The following is a 16,605-nucleotide window of genomic DNA, read 5'->3' as shown; positions in this document are numbered from 1 at the left end:
TTTTAAATTTTTGGCGAGACAAATAGGATATCTGAGGAAATAATGCTTATACTGGACCATTTTCAAGTTGCTCTTATTTCCTAGTTTCTCTTAACCCCAATCTTGGCTTGAGTCAGATAGTAAACCAAAAGAAGTTGTGCGGTGTCAACTCTGAGTCTCTTCCATTGTAATTTTAGGCTTCTCAGTGTCCTGAGATGCAGATTTTAATCTAGAATGACTTGAGAGTGAGGCCAGCAGCTCCACAGTAGTAATCAATGTCCAGCACTCTCACAGAATCCTGTAGTTCACTTGCACATACAGTACATTTTGGGGCTATACTGGAAGCTTTTGTAGCATTAAGTCTCCCAGAATAATTGGCAAAGCTTCCTTTTTCCTTTCAGTAAAGTAGTGCCTGTTTTTACAAGAATTGAGTTACTGTTATTGTTCTCCAGTGCTTTGAAGAGCTTTTGTGGAATGTTTCCCCCATGATAATTTTCCTGTTAAATTTTATAACAGAAAATTGTAATGTGCTTGTGCTTTATTTTATTCTTTTGCTTTGGGCTTATGTAACCTGGTCTTGGTTACATATTTTTTTCTCCATCCTTAGTGCACAGCTCTGTGGTCAACAGCCTTTCCTTTCATCCCTCTGGAAACTATCTGGTTACTGCTTCCAGTGATTCAACTCTTAAGATTCTGGACTTGTTAGAAGGAAGACTACTCTATACTCTGCATGGTCACCAGGTGAGGCAAAGCCTTTTTTACAGTAATGTACAGACTCACAAACTGAGCAAATGCGTGCTTGAGACTTTCATTCTCCATGACCAGAAATTGTTTGAAATCTTCTGTGTGTAAAATCATGATTATAATGCTAATAATCTTTGAGATCATCACTGTTTTGAAGGGAAGGAGGTAAGGCAGGAATGGAGAGAATGAGAAAGCAAGACTAAAAGTGAGCTCCAATATTAAGGATTCAAGTCTAAGGCAGAAGGAACTCAGAGCAGCACCCTTGACTCTGACTGACCCTGTCAGCCTCTAGTGCAGCTCTGTCTCCCTCCCTCTAGAGAGCTGCAAATAACACTTGGCTCCCTGACACAGATGTTTTGAAGATAAATGCTGTTCACCTGGCAGGAGACTCAAGAACAGTAACAGTAAAATAGAGGATATCTATTTTGGGATTTGATTTGGGAACATCTTGTTAATGGACTGAATCATACAATTGAAGGTGATAAATGGTGCTGGTTGGTTAAGTTTAACTGATTGGCCTATTAGTATTATGCTGCTGGATGTGTTGCTTGTAAGGTTAATTTTATGAATGCTTGGAGCTGTATTTCTGAATCTTAAATGAAAATAAATAGACTAATTTCATTGTCCCTGCAGAGTGGGGTGTGAAAAAGCAGGACTGCCTTAAGGGATCCCTTTCCAAAGGGACAAAGAGAACAGAAATTCTTAACCCACTTATGTCTCTTTTAAAGTGAGGGCTGAGTTTTAAAGCATAAAAACTGAGGGGGAAAACCACAGCCTGAAGCTTTTTGGAGATGATGGGGATTGTTGTGGGCAACAATGGTATCTGTGTAAGCTGTAAATCTGATAATTCTGTCTTCTTGTGGCTTTGTTTAGTGACTGCCTTGTTTGATGTCTAAAAAGATCAAGTTTCTTCTGTAACTTCTCTTTTGCTGTATATTAATAAAAATTTCTTCTTTTTTTTTTTTGTAATATTAATGGAAAAAAATTAGGAAAACCTTATGCTTAAATCTTTGATGAAGTAGAGCTTTGATTTAAAATTGACCAAAGGGTTCAACTGTTAAAAGAATGGGGAGGAGATAAGAAATGCTGGTTATCCTGACACGTCAGCCTTGGCTGTATAAAACTGTTTTTGGAAGATTGGACTAAGTGGATACTCCTATCAGATAGGGGCTGCAAAGCTTCTGTTGCTTTAATCTTGTTTTCATATTTATCTGTTGTGTTAATCTGCCAAGTGAGTTCTTGGGAAGAAGCTTCCTGGAAAAGAGTGTTAGAAGCATGGGAAATCTTGACACTTCCCCCCTTCCCTCAGGAAGGCATGTGCCTGGTTATGGTTCAGCAGGAGGCTGAACCTGCTTTCCATTTTTTTCCCATTTGAGCTGCTAGCTGTACCTCACTGACTGCAGTAGCACCAAAAACAAACAAAAAAAAAAAAGAGTTTAGCATTGAATGAGAGTCCAAAACTGATTATGGTGATGGAGATCTTCAGAATGAGCAATAGAAAGTCCCTTTAGGCTAATGTTGTACTTAACTCGAGGCTTTAAAAGAACAGTGTGGATCATCTATTCAGAAGTAGAATTAAAGCTCTCTGTTCTTCCTCCCTGCTGCTTCAGGTCAGTAAAACAGTCTCTGCCTCTTTCTCCTGGGCATCTAACTGGCATTAGAAAAGCTTTGCCTTTGGCACAGCTGAAGAGTAGATGCTGTTGTGGCATTTACAGCTTCTTCAGTGTGGAAACAAGTGCAAGTATTGAAGTGGCTGGTAGAGCTTTCTGGTTGCCTTTAAGGGTATTGCACTGAGATATCTGTGGAACCAGTCCTGGCACAGTCCTGCCTGGCATTCCCTGTCTGGCATGTGCTGTATTGTTGTGGGTTGGTTCTTTCACTGCCTGATTGAACTGATACCTTGCTTTTCCACCAATAGGATAGGGCAACCTGTGCTTCATTCCCAGTCAGCCACCGTCAGTGGCTACAGGCTGTGCTGTCACCAGGGGTGGATTCCTGCACTGGCTGCTTCTCCAGCTAGTTCTGCTCATAGATAAATCCACGTTAGTTAATAATGATAATTTTTTGTCTCCTCTGTTATTACTGTGATTTATGCCAGTATCCCCAAGAGTCTAAAAGTGGTGTGGACTTTTTGGTCATTAAATTGATTTGCCTTTTTAAGTGAGTGCTGCAGGTTAGTCACCAGATGGACAGCCTGTTCTGAAGATGTTCTTGAGTTGTGACTTTTTGAGGTTGTACCTACCTTCTGGTTGACACTTTGTTCCTGCTTTGACAGCTGGCTGCTGTTACATTGTTCTGGGAAGGCTGCATGCAAGTGGACACTTAAAGGAAAAAACCCTACGGTCCTTTAGACATACTTTGACGCAACTGCTGGAGTGCCAGAAATTTGTTAGCAGCTGATTAGCTGTAGTTTACATGAGGAGGTTGGCCAAGTTTACATTGCTGTCTTTAATTGAAATGTAGCTGGCCCCTTGTAGCAGAAGGATCGTTAGAGGCAGAAGTTTGCAGCTTGGAGCTGACATCTTGCATCTGCAAAATATCATTCTGTATTGTGCTGCATATTTTGGTTCTGGAGTGCTTCAAGCTGTGAAGTGCTCTTATCTAATTCCATACAGATGAGACACTGGCTTGGTATGTAAATCCACCTCTAGTACTGAATCATTGTTGAAGAACAGAATGTTTTGAGGCCTCTAAGCCACCCCCAGAGAGTTGCTAGAGGAGAGCAGGTATGTACATGGTACTTGTCTGCCCTTTGGAGTAGTTTAATTAGAGCATTTCCAGACTGACTTCCTCAGTGGAATGGAAGTTCTCAGTAAATATTTATAAAACATCTCATGGTTATGTTCATAAATAGGAAGATAGAAAATGCAAAGTTACAATTCTTTAAGCAACCTTGACTTGAACTGTGAAGTAGCTACATTTTACCTATCTGGGCAACATCAATGCTCCCTGCTTTGCTCACTGACTAATGAGTGAAGTCTCCTGAGCAGGTGCACAGGAAACAAATGTGCTCCTTTACTGTCAGCTGCCAGCCCTGCATAGGTGGCATTAAACATCTGTGCAGGCCTGTCCTCTTTGAAGAGTGTGGGGACATCTCTGAGCTACACGGAAGTCAAACAAAAAAGAAAGACGTGTGTTGCAAACAACAAGCAATTGACTTTAGGTTAGCATTTCTGAGTCTTGAAAGGAAATATGAGTTCTCTGTCCTTGCCTTGTGTTTTTATAGAGTGAAACTTTTGGGAGTTAAAGCTGCTGAAGATTCAGCTGTAAGATGCCAGTATAAATTTTCCCTATGTTTGTTGTAGCTCTTGCTCCCTGGTGATGCAAACATGTCAGTCTTGCTCAGGAATTTTACAAAGCCCAGTGTCCTGAGAACATCCCTATTGTCATTGCCACCTCTGTTCCCTGTGCTTTTCTCCTTGCTTTCCTTCTTCCTTTCACATATGACTTGCTCTCTTCTCCCATGCATGAAGCAGCTGAAGCACTGTCAACAGTGGCAATGACTGCTCTGTTCCTTCTTAGTTCTTTTATGCCTAGACCTGATGATGCCAGGGCTGGGATCCTAGAGTGCTGGTTGCTGCTGGATTTGCTTCTCAGGCCTTGTTTCCTCTCATGTCTCCTGTTTCTCTTTGCACTAGTCTGTTTCTGGAGAGTTTGGCTGAATGTACTGGCTCCCACTTTTACATCTCCTTTTTTCTGGCAGTGGAAGAGGAAGCTCTCCTTTAATTCAACTATTTGCATCCTCTAGATATGCCTTATTCCAACTCTTAACATTTTCCTTGCTCTCTTACCTGGTTTTTCTTTACCATGCATTGGTTTCTTGCAGAACTGAAACAAAAAAAATAAAAATCTACTAGCATCCTTGACCCCACTTGTCTCTCTACCTTCCTTCCACACTGACTCTCCTTTCATAGTGCAGACAGTGCATCATTAAACTACTCTTCTCTGGTTTATTCCTGGACCCTCTCCAACCTGGCTCTTGTTTCTGCTGTTATGCTGAAGCTGAAATATTCACTCTGTTCCTAGCTGAAGCCTGAAAGTCTGGCCTCTCTTGACTTGCCTGTTGGTGTTGGCCCTGTTGTTGTTGAAGTGTTGTGCCTTCTGTGCCCAGCAGCTCTGGGAGAAGAAGAGGGTGTTCAAGAGGGATTTCTCTGTGATTGTCCACTCATTATTTATGGATGGTACACATTCATTGCTGCCTGTGTGCAGGTGTGACTCTGGGCTCCAGTCATATTTCTACAGACTAACCTCTTGGCCTTTCTCATAAGTATTTCTTTCAGAGACATCTATTTTTAGCTCTACCCCTCAAAGCTTTGTGTTCAGTGATGCTATTCCTGTTGTCTTATGTCACCCCTGTGTCAGTTGTTGCTGATGGTATTAGCATCCTGCCAGTCACTTGGTGGTGTAATCTGTGTCCTGGCTTCAGATCCCATCCCTCTTGGTGATTAATGCATTCAAGTCATTCAGAATAGTCTCACCATCTATTTTGAAGGCCAAACGTAATGTTTTATGTAAGCTGATCAACCTGGGAAGTGCTGGGGCAATAAAGGCCTTGCAGTCACTAACCTCCTTTGTAGGAAGTGGGAAAATAGGCAGAAGGTGTAATCTCTGTCTCTGCAAGTTACAAAAATGATGTAACTTGCTGTGCCTCACCTTTCTTACCTGTGCAAGCAGCTAGAAATGGGCTGTCACCTGGTGTTTCAGCTGCCATGCCCTGCATATCTGACCTTGCGTGAGTTGTGTTCACTGGGAATGCTACAGCAAACAATGAGGCTTGATGCTGTTATCATTCCTTCTTTATGGCTTCCTTTTTCTTTATGGTTGCTTTGCTCTATCCAGTGTTTGAGCTGTTTGTCCTTTTCAAGGCTTTCTGGTACTTGTCTCTACCTTGCCTGGTACTCTTTCAGCAGAGGAGGTGAGTTGAATGTCAATTAGTGGCCACGTTCTTCTCACTCAACAATTTCAGTGGGTGACTTGTTGCTTTCTTCTGTATTTTCTTCAAAATTCCTTCAGCTCTTCCAGTATCACTAAAGCTGCTGTTATAATTTCAAACTCTACTGGACATGCAAAAAGCTTGACAGTCCTGGCGTTGACCTGCTGAGGATTAAACAGAAATGTTCCTTACCACTGACTTAGTGTATGTCATTGCCCAACCCCTTCTTCCTGCAGCTTGCTGTCTAGTCTGAGGCAAGAAGCTGCTGGGGTTTGGGGATTGGTGCTAGCAGCTTGTGTGGAGCACCTTGGGCAGTGGGGGTTCAGACTGGAAATTCTGAACCTCCAGGAAGTACTAATAGAGGGCCATTTGATCCTGCTACAGAAGGTAAGATCCTTCTACAGATCCAGCCAAGAAGGCTGCTGCATCCCACAAGTTCTAGCTATGTAGGAAATAAGCTTAAAATTCTCTCTACAACTTCTGTAGAAGAACATGCAACTACTACTTTTTGATACTTTTAATGCAAGCAGTAAGTTGAAAAAGGGGGAAAAAATGGTTTGAATTCTTCATTCTCCAATCTCATGTCTGCTACCCAGATCTTCATCAGAAATCTGTTGGATTTCTGCTGTGCTTTTCTGGGACAAATGGAAGTTAGGCTGTGTCTAATAACTGCCAAATGTAGCTTTTAATTTTTGTTTGGTGTGTCAATATTAAATTGCAAGGGCATTTGGCAAACTGTTGCTATAGCAAACCTGTTGTATCTTGGAAGAGTTCTGGGAGTGTATGGAGCAGGAATACTTTTTCGCTTAACTTATGTCAACAAATCTGTAGAGGATGTTGCGTCTGTAGACTTGTTTGTTCCCTTTCAATTTATAAAGGCACATTCAGTCTTTGATATAATTTTCTATTTTGGGAAGAATACGTTCTGTTGAACTTTTTTTCCCTTCAGAATGCCATGACTTTGGAGTCAGTTCATTGCCTGTTTTGATGTGATTTGTGTTGTACTAGATTTTGTCTAAATACACTGAAATATTTAGACTGATAAAAACGTTTTTAGGAAACACTGCTCCTTTCCAGTATTCCTCACTTATGCTTGTTCCTGAACACTTTGTCTTAAACTTATTTCTGCCCTCCTGACTCTGGCTGGTTTATTATAGTATGCTCAGCCTCTGTTACTGGAGCAGTATTCACCACTGCAGTTTTCTGGCTGTGGGGTTGTTTCTGCCCTTTCTTACTGCTTGTCTTTCGCTTTTGCATTTTTTTAGAGCCTCCATTCCTGACACTGAACACTGAGAGAGCTGAACACTGGGGTAGGTGGGTGGGAATAAAGGCAGAGGCACAGTTTGTCTCAGCTGATTGATGGCAGTGTCTTTGGTCTGAAATATCTACCCTAGTTATTGCTGTGTCAGGTGAGTGAGCTTAGTCACACCGGGGACTGCGCCTGCGCTTTGGAGTTGCTGCTACTGGAATATTCCTGGCAAGTCCTCTAGTGAGGTGTTGCCATGGGAGGCCTCAAAACATTTTGAAATCACTACATGTTAAATGATAATATGGAAACACCTTTGTGTTTTAAGGAAGCTAAAACTGTTGACACTGGGATTGAGCACAGCAAGGCTCTGGTTTTGCTGCCATAACCTTGTGCCAGTATGTTTGGAAGCCCACAGGACTGTGGGGCACAGGTTGCAATGAGAGCTGGGTGCTTATCTCACATGCTATCTTTGGGTATTTGTCTATCTTCAGGATTTATTATGTTGAATTCACTTTTATGAAGAAGGCAAAGAAAGGGTGTGAATTTTTCATGCAATGTCCACTGGAAGGATGTGGACTCAGTCAGAATTGTGTCCTTTAACAGGGAAGGAAGAAGGAGAAGCTTCTTAATTGCCTTCGAGATACATGGTCTTACTTAAAAGGGGGTAACTGCTTCTGTCAGGAGGTGGATGATCACGTGGTGGAGGTTTCTGGTGGTTGTTGTGGCTTTTCTCGTTGTTTTTGGTGTTTGTTTTTGGTGTTTCCTCAAACCCTCTCCAGCCAGTCAGCTCCATAGGCAGCCTCTGGAAGTTCTCATTCTGACCTCTGCCCCTGCTGCTGAACAGTCTGCAGAGGAATGTGTTCAGCAGCTGACATAAAACTCCAGGATCTGGGTTCTCAGCTGTTTACTCTGTGCAGAACAGTTTGTCTGTTGTGCCTGAGCTCGAACACACGTAGCAGTTCCACAGCTCTGTTTGAGTGCAGCTCAGAGCTCCTGCCTCAGCCTGCCATGTGCATCCTCCTGTGTGCTTGCTGGAAGGTGGAAAACACATTGAAATAGGTGTGTGGTGTGGAAGGTGGGCTGTAGAACTCAGAAGCATTTAAAGTCTCTCAGAATTGAGTGTTTTAAGCATTAGCCTTCTTCAAAATGCAAGTGCTGTGCAGAGGTGATCCTGGATACATTAACTCTGGCATCTCTCCTATCAGACTACTAAGAGAAAAACAGTTTAAGCCAGCCTACTCTACAAAAACCTCATTGTTTCAACACTTTTAATAAATGAACAGGAGTTTTAGAAATTTCTAATTCTAAGGTGAAGAGGGAATTTTTGAGGGGAACAAGAAAAAGCCTGGTGATGTTCCTGTCTCTGCCATGGATGTTGAAAAGTGGGTGTCTTAAACTGGGGTCAAAAGTGTGGGAAATGGTAAGTGCCAGCAAGCTGAGCATCTCAATTATGGCCCATTTACCTGACAGGTGAGAGCTTTTCAAATTTTGCCTTTAGATTGCTGATGTCAAATGATAAATAGCTTTTGAAGCTGTAATGAATGGAACATTGTAACAATTCATTTTCTTTTATATTTTTTTTAAACCTGTGTTTTAAATGTATTTGCAGGGACCAGCTACCTGTGTAGCATTTTCAAGAGATGGAGACTTATTTGCCTCTGGGGGTTCTGATGAACAGGTACCTGATTAATTTCTGAGTTATAATCCAGATTCACATTTCCTTAAAAGCTGCTGCTTTTTGTTGTCTGTTGGACAATGGGGAAAGCAAAAGTGGAATCTTTATCTAGTATGTCTGGACCATGCTGAAGCAACTTGCTGTTTTATGAATAAAAATCTGGACGTCAAATCCAATTTTTTTGCTGGTAATATAAGACATGTAGCCCAAGAAACCCATACTCAGTTGCCAAACTGCAAACAGGCCCAGCCTGTGCTGCAAATATGTCCTGGTTTTAGCCCAGTGAGTTGCTCTGCTGAAGACACAGACAGACTTCAACCCAAAGTAGTGGTCAGAGAAAGGATATAACCAGTCTTCAAAGAGCTGTGTTGCATTGCTGCTAATCCCCAGGCTGGACCAGATGGCAATGCCCATCATTAACAGCACCTTTGTGAAGAGACAGATTTGTCTATTCATTAAGAACATCACTTTTTTTTTCCCCTGTTGCAGAGTGGAATGGCCTTGTTGGTTAACCATGCAACAGTGAAAGAAAAATGCTTTTATTTTATGCAAAGCAGTGATGCAAATTTGTAAATGAAGAATAAGTGCTCCTTCTGATAACCAAATGAGCTGTCTGGATTCTTGAGTGTCTTTCAGACCTCTGAAATTGTTGATTGATTGCTCTTTAACTTTTTTAGACTTGTAAAGTCACTGCTGAGAGGTTTACTCCATGGATTTCCTCTTGATATGTTGAAATGATTTATGTGTCAGGGGCCTCTTTTCTGAAATCAGTGCTGTGTTATGGAAAGCAGAGGCCTGTAAGTGGGATTTAAGTTTGGTGTCCAGCTGACAAACTAGCTTAAGATCTCTAATGCTGGTATTGGTCCTAACTCTTTTTCCTCTGAGTCTCATGATTAATGAGTGACTGAGTTGGAGTGTGGCTGATAAATGTTATAATGCTGAGCACGGTATTTAAAAATATTTGTGGTTTTAATGGTGTATTCTTCATGTTGCTTTGAAGTTCTCTTGGTCCTTCTAGTTTAATGATGTTCTTGACCCAAAGAATGCTGAAAGAGGTCATTTAGCCACGGAGATTTCAGCTAAACTGTCTTTATTTAGTAGCATATTTACAAACAACATCCTTAATCAATGACAAAACTCTTCTAGGGAAACTTCTTGTGGATTTGCTGATTCTTCTCTGAAGGGTTGAAAAAAATGACCTATAAGCAAACATAGATGGGAAATTTTAATGGAGTTAACTTTCTTCTGCAGGTGATGGTGTGGAAGACCAACTTTGATGCTGATTATGGTGATGTAGTGAAACCCCAGAAATATAGCAGCGGTGTGGATGGGACCCATGGCACTGGGGTAGGTCAGCAGCCAGTAATTGTGGAGAGCTCCTTTCCAGTTCACTTGGTGCAGCCTTGAAATGTGTGACCCAAGTGGTTGAACTGTAGAATCATCTTTCTGTGCTGTTTGAGCTGCAAGACACCTGTTTTTTAACTGACCTTGTATTGTTTGTTTTTGTTTAACTGTACTTACTTCATAGGGCAATTATATGTAATCATCTTAAAAGGAAGATAAACTTAGTGCATGTATAGATGTGTTTTTTAGTAACAGCCACTGTTTAGGAATGTGTGGTTCATAATGACATGAATGATAGTTCACCAAAAAAGCAGATGTAAGCAACAAGTGAAGTTGGCTTTGCTAGCTGACATGAATCCTTCAGGCTGGTGTCAGTCCTGAAAATAGAATTCATGATATCTTTTCACTGACAGTCAGCAAAGACAAAAAAAGGTGCCTTGAGTAGGTGTCGCACATGACAAATAGGTGACATATTGTGCTGGAGCTTCTTTCCTGAATACCTGGAGACATTAGTTCATATCTGTTCCCTGAATCATGTGTTGAGACCTCTGAGTTCTGACTGTACCTGGGGATAAATCCAGCAGCTGAGCAATTCAGTGATGCACTGCTCTGAGTGGAACTTAGATCAGTGCATCAGATGCTGGCTGTTACAAAAGTGACCCTTGAAAGCTGCTGCCCGTAAAAGCTGTGATTTTTGCACACGGTGGTGATTCATTTAAAGGTCTTTATTTTGTCTTGTCAATCTCTGGATATTTTTGATACATTGGGTATACTTAGAGGATTCTGCTGTATGTTATTACCATGGCTGATTTTTAGTTACTGTTGCTCAGCATGAGCTGTAAGCTGAAAGGCTTTCTGTGAACCAGGGGTCAGTGCATAAGTGGCATTGCCCCAGCTGAAGGGCAAACTTTAGGCAATGTCTGTTGCTCTGTGGCAGTGTCTTTGCCCATATCAATTTAGATCTTTACTGGGGCACTAAAGTTATCTCTCAAGCACATTGGTGTTTTTATTTAATATGGCTTGAGTCCATTGCTGGAGATACTGGAATAGCCACAGTATTTTGGGATGAACAAGATTCTAGTTTGCAGCTCTAAGCCTGATGCCCTAATGTGTGGAGTGCTGTGTAAAGAAAGCAAACAAAACCTGAGGTTGGTTAATGGAGGTTAGTGGGAGAGCATGGGAGGAAGCAGTCACATAAGAAAGGAGGTGAAAGTGTTTATTGATCCTTGGCTGGTTTTGGCTAAATCTGACTTCTTCCTGTTCCTCCCCTCCTGTTCTAACTCTAAAGTTATGTAGGCTATGAAACTATCAGTCCAACGACCTCTTTGTTTATTAGCCTATTGAACTGGTCTAGCTTTGAACTCTATCTGCTTTAATTTAAAATATGGCATTGTGTAATACTGGGCTGAAATACGGCATAGATACATCCTTTCTAGGAGAAAAATAACACTTTTGGTTTGTAGCATGCTTAGTGGCTTAAAAAATGAAGACAAGGTATCAGCTAACGGGAAAGGATGGTAAATTTACCCTCTTCTGTGCTGCTGCTATTGCCAGAGCATCTTGTCCAGTAGTGTTTTAAAGAAAGGAAGAAAATGCCTGAGCTCTTCTAAAACTTAGTTTTTCATTATAAAACCTCTTAAAATGTCCATTGAAGGGAGCTGCTGAAGAAATCCCTTGAACAATGCCTAACCACGTTGAACATCTGTCCCTCCAACACAAGTGTTCCCCTGTGGAGGAGAGTTTGCCTGGCCAGACATCCAGTAGATGCTGCTGGGTCCAGCTGTTTGTGTGCCACTGAGAGGCAAGTCTGTCTCCTGTGCTGGTGGCTGACAGGGTTTGCTCTAGTGATGCTCTGAGCCTGTAGGAAACAAGGCACTCTGTATTCTGAAGTGTTGTGTGTTGGTTTGGCCCAGGTGCTGTGTATTTGCAGAGGCAGAACTGAATCCATGCTCAATCATGTAGCAGAAAGATGTTTTGATTTGGGATCCTAAATTACTTCAAAGGAGTCTTCTTAAACTGCCATCCAAGTGCAAGCCTTGGCTTGGGCATGCAGCATGGGAGGTACAAAATATAGCTAGTACTATATCCTTGGATTAAGGCAGTTAAAATTGCTGAAGTTAGATGGGGAAGAATAAATAATGTCCTCTGAGACATTTGAATACCCTAGGTTAAGATTAAATTTAGAATTGATCTGAAATGTTCTTTGCTGTTAAAAAGAAAACTGATATCTGAAAATGGCTTCATTCTCTATTTTAAGTATAACCTGAACATGAAGATCTTGGCTCCATAGTAACTTATACACTCATGTCAGTCTCCTCTTTTAAGTGAATGTCATGTCTTGTATCTTTTAGAAATAGATTGTGCTGGGCTCTTTAAGAGTACTACCACTACTACCACTCACTGCAAGACGTAAATTTCACTGTATTTTAATTTCTTTCTTGTTTTGAGCCAAATACTTGCTTTTTTAATAGGGAATTGCTTATTTTGCTGGGATTTGGGTAGGTGAGATAGTTATTTTCTGTCAAATTCAGACTTGAAGCTGCCACCTGCAGATCCTGATTTCATGCCAAGGTCACCTTTTCCTTCAATGAAAAGTGAACCTACTCCTTTTTTCTCTACTGCTGTGTTAGAATGCCAGGATTCTGCCTATTGAATAATCCTGAGATTTTGCAGACACTTCAGGATATAATTACATTTAAAATAGGCATATGGGTTATTATTTAGTTTTGGTACCCCTAAAATACATGAACACTATTCTTGACACATCTCGAATCTGTTTTCACCCTTAAGTCTATGGGAACATTTTTCCAAGAAAAGTTTATACTGTTGTGTAGCTGTATGACTTTTTTTTGTTAAGCATTGTGAAGGCACAGATATTGATGAAAACAGTGACTGTGTAAAACCACTCAGTGCAGTATCTGGTTTGTCATGGAGGGAGGTTGACTAACATGCAAGAAAGAATAACTGAATACAGACGTCAAAACTAGTTTGTCATCAAGTTCAATAGGAAGGAAAAGCAATCCTAAATAAGCTGTGGGATAAGAGTCATGAAATATTGTCAAGGTTGGTGAGCTTAAGAACCAAGTTGCTCCAAACCAATTTTCACTTCCCTAGGCAGAGGCAGACTGGATCCTTTAGAAGATTCTGGTTTCTCAGGCAGTTGGTTTAAGTTCAGGATGAATCAGGCTGTTGGACATGTTTGTAACAATGGACAGAAACTTCAAAGTTGCTCTGCCCACCTGCCTGTGTTTTCTGTAAATATAGAGGCTTGGGAGATGCAGCTTGCTTTGGAAGTAGAACTGATCTGTGCAAGGACTAATGCAAATGAAAGAGAAGGACAGCATGGGCAGAATTGCAGTCATGGCTGGTGTGAAAGCAGAGATGTGAAAGCGTGATAAACAACTGAAGCTGTCAGAAGTGAATTCTAAGTATGTTAGCGTAGATGTGAGACTGTAAATGTTAGATCAGAAGTAGTAGCTCTGCAATAAATGCTTGTTCTTAAATTATAGGCTAACAATTGTTGCTTTAAAGTGTTGCATAATCACCTTGAAACCCAAGGTTCAGGGCAAGCACTCCTGGTGTGTGCAGTGGGAAGCTGATGGGAAGAAAGGCAGTTTTGCAGTCCTGTGCCTTGATCCTGTGAGTGTGCTTGCTTTGATCTAGAATCTAAAGGGTAAATTCCTGCTTTATGCTACAATATTGAGTGGTGAGGACCTAAAGGAAATGAGAGAATGGATTTTGCAGGTGATTTCAAAAATATAAGCTTTTATACTTGTCTGGGGTCAGTAACTAAGCATTTAGGTCTGTCTGGTGAAAGTTGTGTAGGATCAGATCAGAGGATGTGTTCACTGTTCTAATAAATTATGAAAACATTCAACACATGACTTATTTTTTTCCAGAGAGGGCAGATAATATGTTTTATTTTGGGGTTTTGGTGGTGGGCTTTTTGGGTTTTTTTACAGGTACAAGGAAATCTTTGCATGTGTGGCTGCAGCTGATGTGAGCATGCAAGAACAGTTGTTTCATTATAGGACAGATTTGCTGCTGTTGTTACTAATTCCAGGAAGGCTGTGTATGGTAAAGTGTCTCAGCAAATGCTGAATGGTTGATGTCACATGGGCAGTTAGACAGTGCTTGGGTGTTTATCTAAGCTTGTTTATCTAAACACTGAAAATGGTGAATAAAAGCATTGTAGTATAAGCTCAGTAGGTAGACAGTTTTTTAATGAAATATTATGGAAAACAGGAAATATGCATTGATACATAGATTTTTTGCTCAGATTTAAACATAAACCTTCTGGCATGTTGTAACTCTGCAAAATGTTACTTTGCAAAGGAGGAGGCTTATGAGGAGATTTCAGCCTCAGTGTCTGTATATAACTTTCTAATGAAAAATACCTTAAAACTTGCTTGTGCTGAGGTACCTCAGAAAGAGGTAATCCCTTGGCAAGGCAATTTAGGAGACATGGCCAGAAATGGGAACTGTCCACTGACATTCTCTTGCCAGAAAAACCTTTCTGCTTTTCTGAAATTCAGGAGCACAAATATCTTAAATGTCCTTAACTCTTATGGAGTTAAATGGCCCTTAGTTGTGAAGTTACCAAATTTCCAGGCACAGCTGATCTTCACAAAGGAAAGCTTGGTAAGAGCAGCATTTCAGCAGAAAGGATTTAGAAACAAGCAGCCTGTGACTCTTTAAATCTGTCTTTCAGCTAAGACAGACATTTAGGCTCTTCTGATGCTGCTGGGTTTCCCCAGGCCTTGGACTCTGCTTATTTCTTCAATGGTAAATTATCCCAAATGGTCCTGTTGGATAGGATTGGAGGCAAATTCTAGAAAATGTGATCTGATCATAAAGTTGTCTGAAGTCCATAACTGAATGTCCAGAGCTGACTCCACCTCTCTCCTTTGCTGGTTGGGTTTGTTTGGTGACCTCGGGTGCCTCCAGTGCTCAGCCCATGGTCTCGTGCTGACTGCAGCAGTTCATCCTGTCAGCTCGTCCTTGTGTAAACAAATTCCTTCTGAATTACTCATGGGCCAGATGTGCCTCTTTTTTTTGACCTTTTGGCTTCCAAATTGATAACTGTATCTAATTTTGGCATTTGTTAATACTTATGAATCCTGTTGTACCTTTTCTTTTTTACTTCCTGTGAAATTCCTTCCTGGGAATCAGTTTTCTTCCATAGAGCTGCAGCTCTTTGCAGTGGGATGTGAATGTGGGTTTTTGTTTGCACCTTCTCCACCCCCTTCTGTTCATGTAATGTTAAGCATTATAAGGGAGGGATCCTGTGTTCAAGAGCAGGGATCCAGTCTTCAGTCTGTGGTGAAGAATTGGTCTGCAAAATGATGATTTTTTTCCCCCATCTGCTATCACCTTTCTTTTCTGATGATTCCAACTCCAGGAAGCTTTAGTCTGATGCACAATAGCCTTCCTCTTGGAAAAGGTAGGTAGATTGTTTACCTAAAGGAACAACAGTGTGATGAGTACTCAAGGTGTTTCCACTGTTCTCTATCCTATGTGGCTGTCCAACCCTAATTTATAGGGTTGAGCAGGAGCCTTGCTATGATTGATCACAGGAGCTCTTCCCTACATCCTTCTCAAGCAGAGATGGTTACCCATAGTTGCCTCTCCTTTTATTAAAGCCTGTTTGGAGATGTGGCCTTGTAATTGGGTTGTGGGGAAACAGATCTTAAACAGGAACAAAGAAAAAGAGATTGAGAGCAGCCCTGAAGAGAAAGACTTGAGTATGTTGGTTGACAGGAAGCTTGACTTGACCCAGCAATGTGCACTTGCAGCCCAGAAAGCCAAATATGTCTCGGGCTGCATCCAAAGCCCTGTGGGCAGCAGGCTGAGGGAGCTAATCCTGCCCCTCTGCTGTGCTCAGGTGAGACCCCACCTGCAGTGCTGCCTTCAGCTCTGGGGCCCCAGTGTGAGGAAAATGTGTTGGGGTGGCTCCAGAGGAGGCCATGGGGATGATCAGAAGTCTGGAGTACCTCTGCTGTGGAGACAGGCTGAGACAGTTGGGATTGTTTAGCCTGGAGAAGAGTCCAGGGAGACCTTGGAGCCCCTTCTGGTACCTGAGGGGGGACTACAAGAAGAGCTGGAGAGGGTCTTTGGACAAGGGCATGGAGTGATAGAAGTGTCTTGGTGAAAAACGGGGGAGAGGGGAAAAGGCAGTGCCCTCGGCTTGGCTTTCCAGGGAGCCTGAATGACTGCAGCAACCTGCAGCAGCTTTGCCTGGTAGTGGATGGAACAGCTGTGCTCCTACAACTGTTTTCCCTTGTGCTCTCGTTTGACAAGATTTCTTCCAGAAATAAGAGGATCAGCTTTTAATTTCTGTCATCTTACAGTGAATAGATTTGTTCTTAGACTCTGGAACAATAAGGCAAGTCCTGACAAGTCATTATTGGTCAGAATAAAAATTGCCTTTTAAGTTCAGCATCTCAGGCTAATTAATGTAAATTCTCCCACTTAGGTTGCTGCTGTATGTGGCTTGTTTTAATGTTTGAGTCATAATTCAAAGGAGTGAGATGGAGGCAAGATTTTAAAGTTTCTTTTCAAGCTGCACTTCTGTGCCAGCTCGGAGATGGATGAAGTTAGCTTAAGCTTTAAAAGTTCCTAAGATCTCAGACTTTTCTGCTAAAATTCAAACTTCAAGAAGGAATAAGAACAAGTGCGTGT

The 16,605-nt window shown here is 41.5% G+C and overlaps 1 protein-coding gene across 4 annotated transcripts in view; it reads left to right on the top strand.

The window, feature by feature from the left end:
• Positions 1–16,605, top strand: part of POC1A (POC1 centriolar protein A) — a 44,506-nt gene that overhangs the window by 9,532 nt on the left and 18,369 nt on the right. For 2 of the 4 annotated variants that reach the window (XM_084214330.1, XM_084214329.1), the window contains exons 7-9: positions 587–720; positions 8,515–8,583; positions 9,832–9,927. In XM_084214330.1, the coding sequence (XP_084070456.1) occupies positions 587–720; positions 8,515–8,583; positions 9,832–9,927 (299 nt within the window). The remainder of the gene's footprint in view (positions 1–586; positions 721–8,514; positions 8,584–9,831; positions 9,928–16,605) is intronic. The other 2 variants (XM_084214331.1, XM_084214332.1) reach the window with 2 other exon arrangements.

This window comes from Fringilla coelebs (genome assembly GCF_963513975.1).
Source record: "Fringilla coelebs genome assembly, chromosome: 13".
NCBI classification, from domain to species: Eukaryota; Metazoa; Chordata; class Aves; order Passeriformes; family Fringillidae; genus Fringilla; species Fringilla coelebs.
Note: the sequence above shows the minus strand (reverse complement) of the source record. Positions and strands in the feature narration are given on the sequence as shown.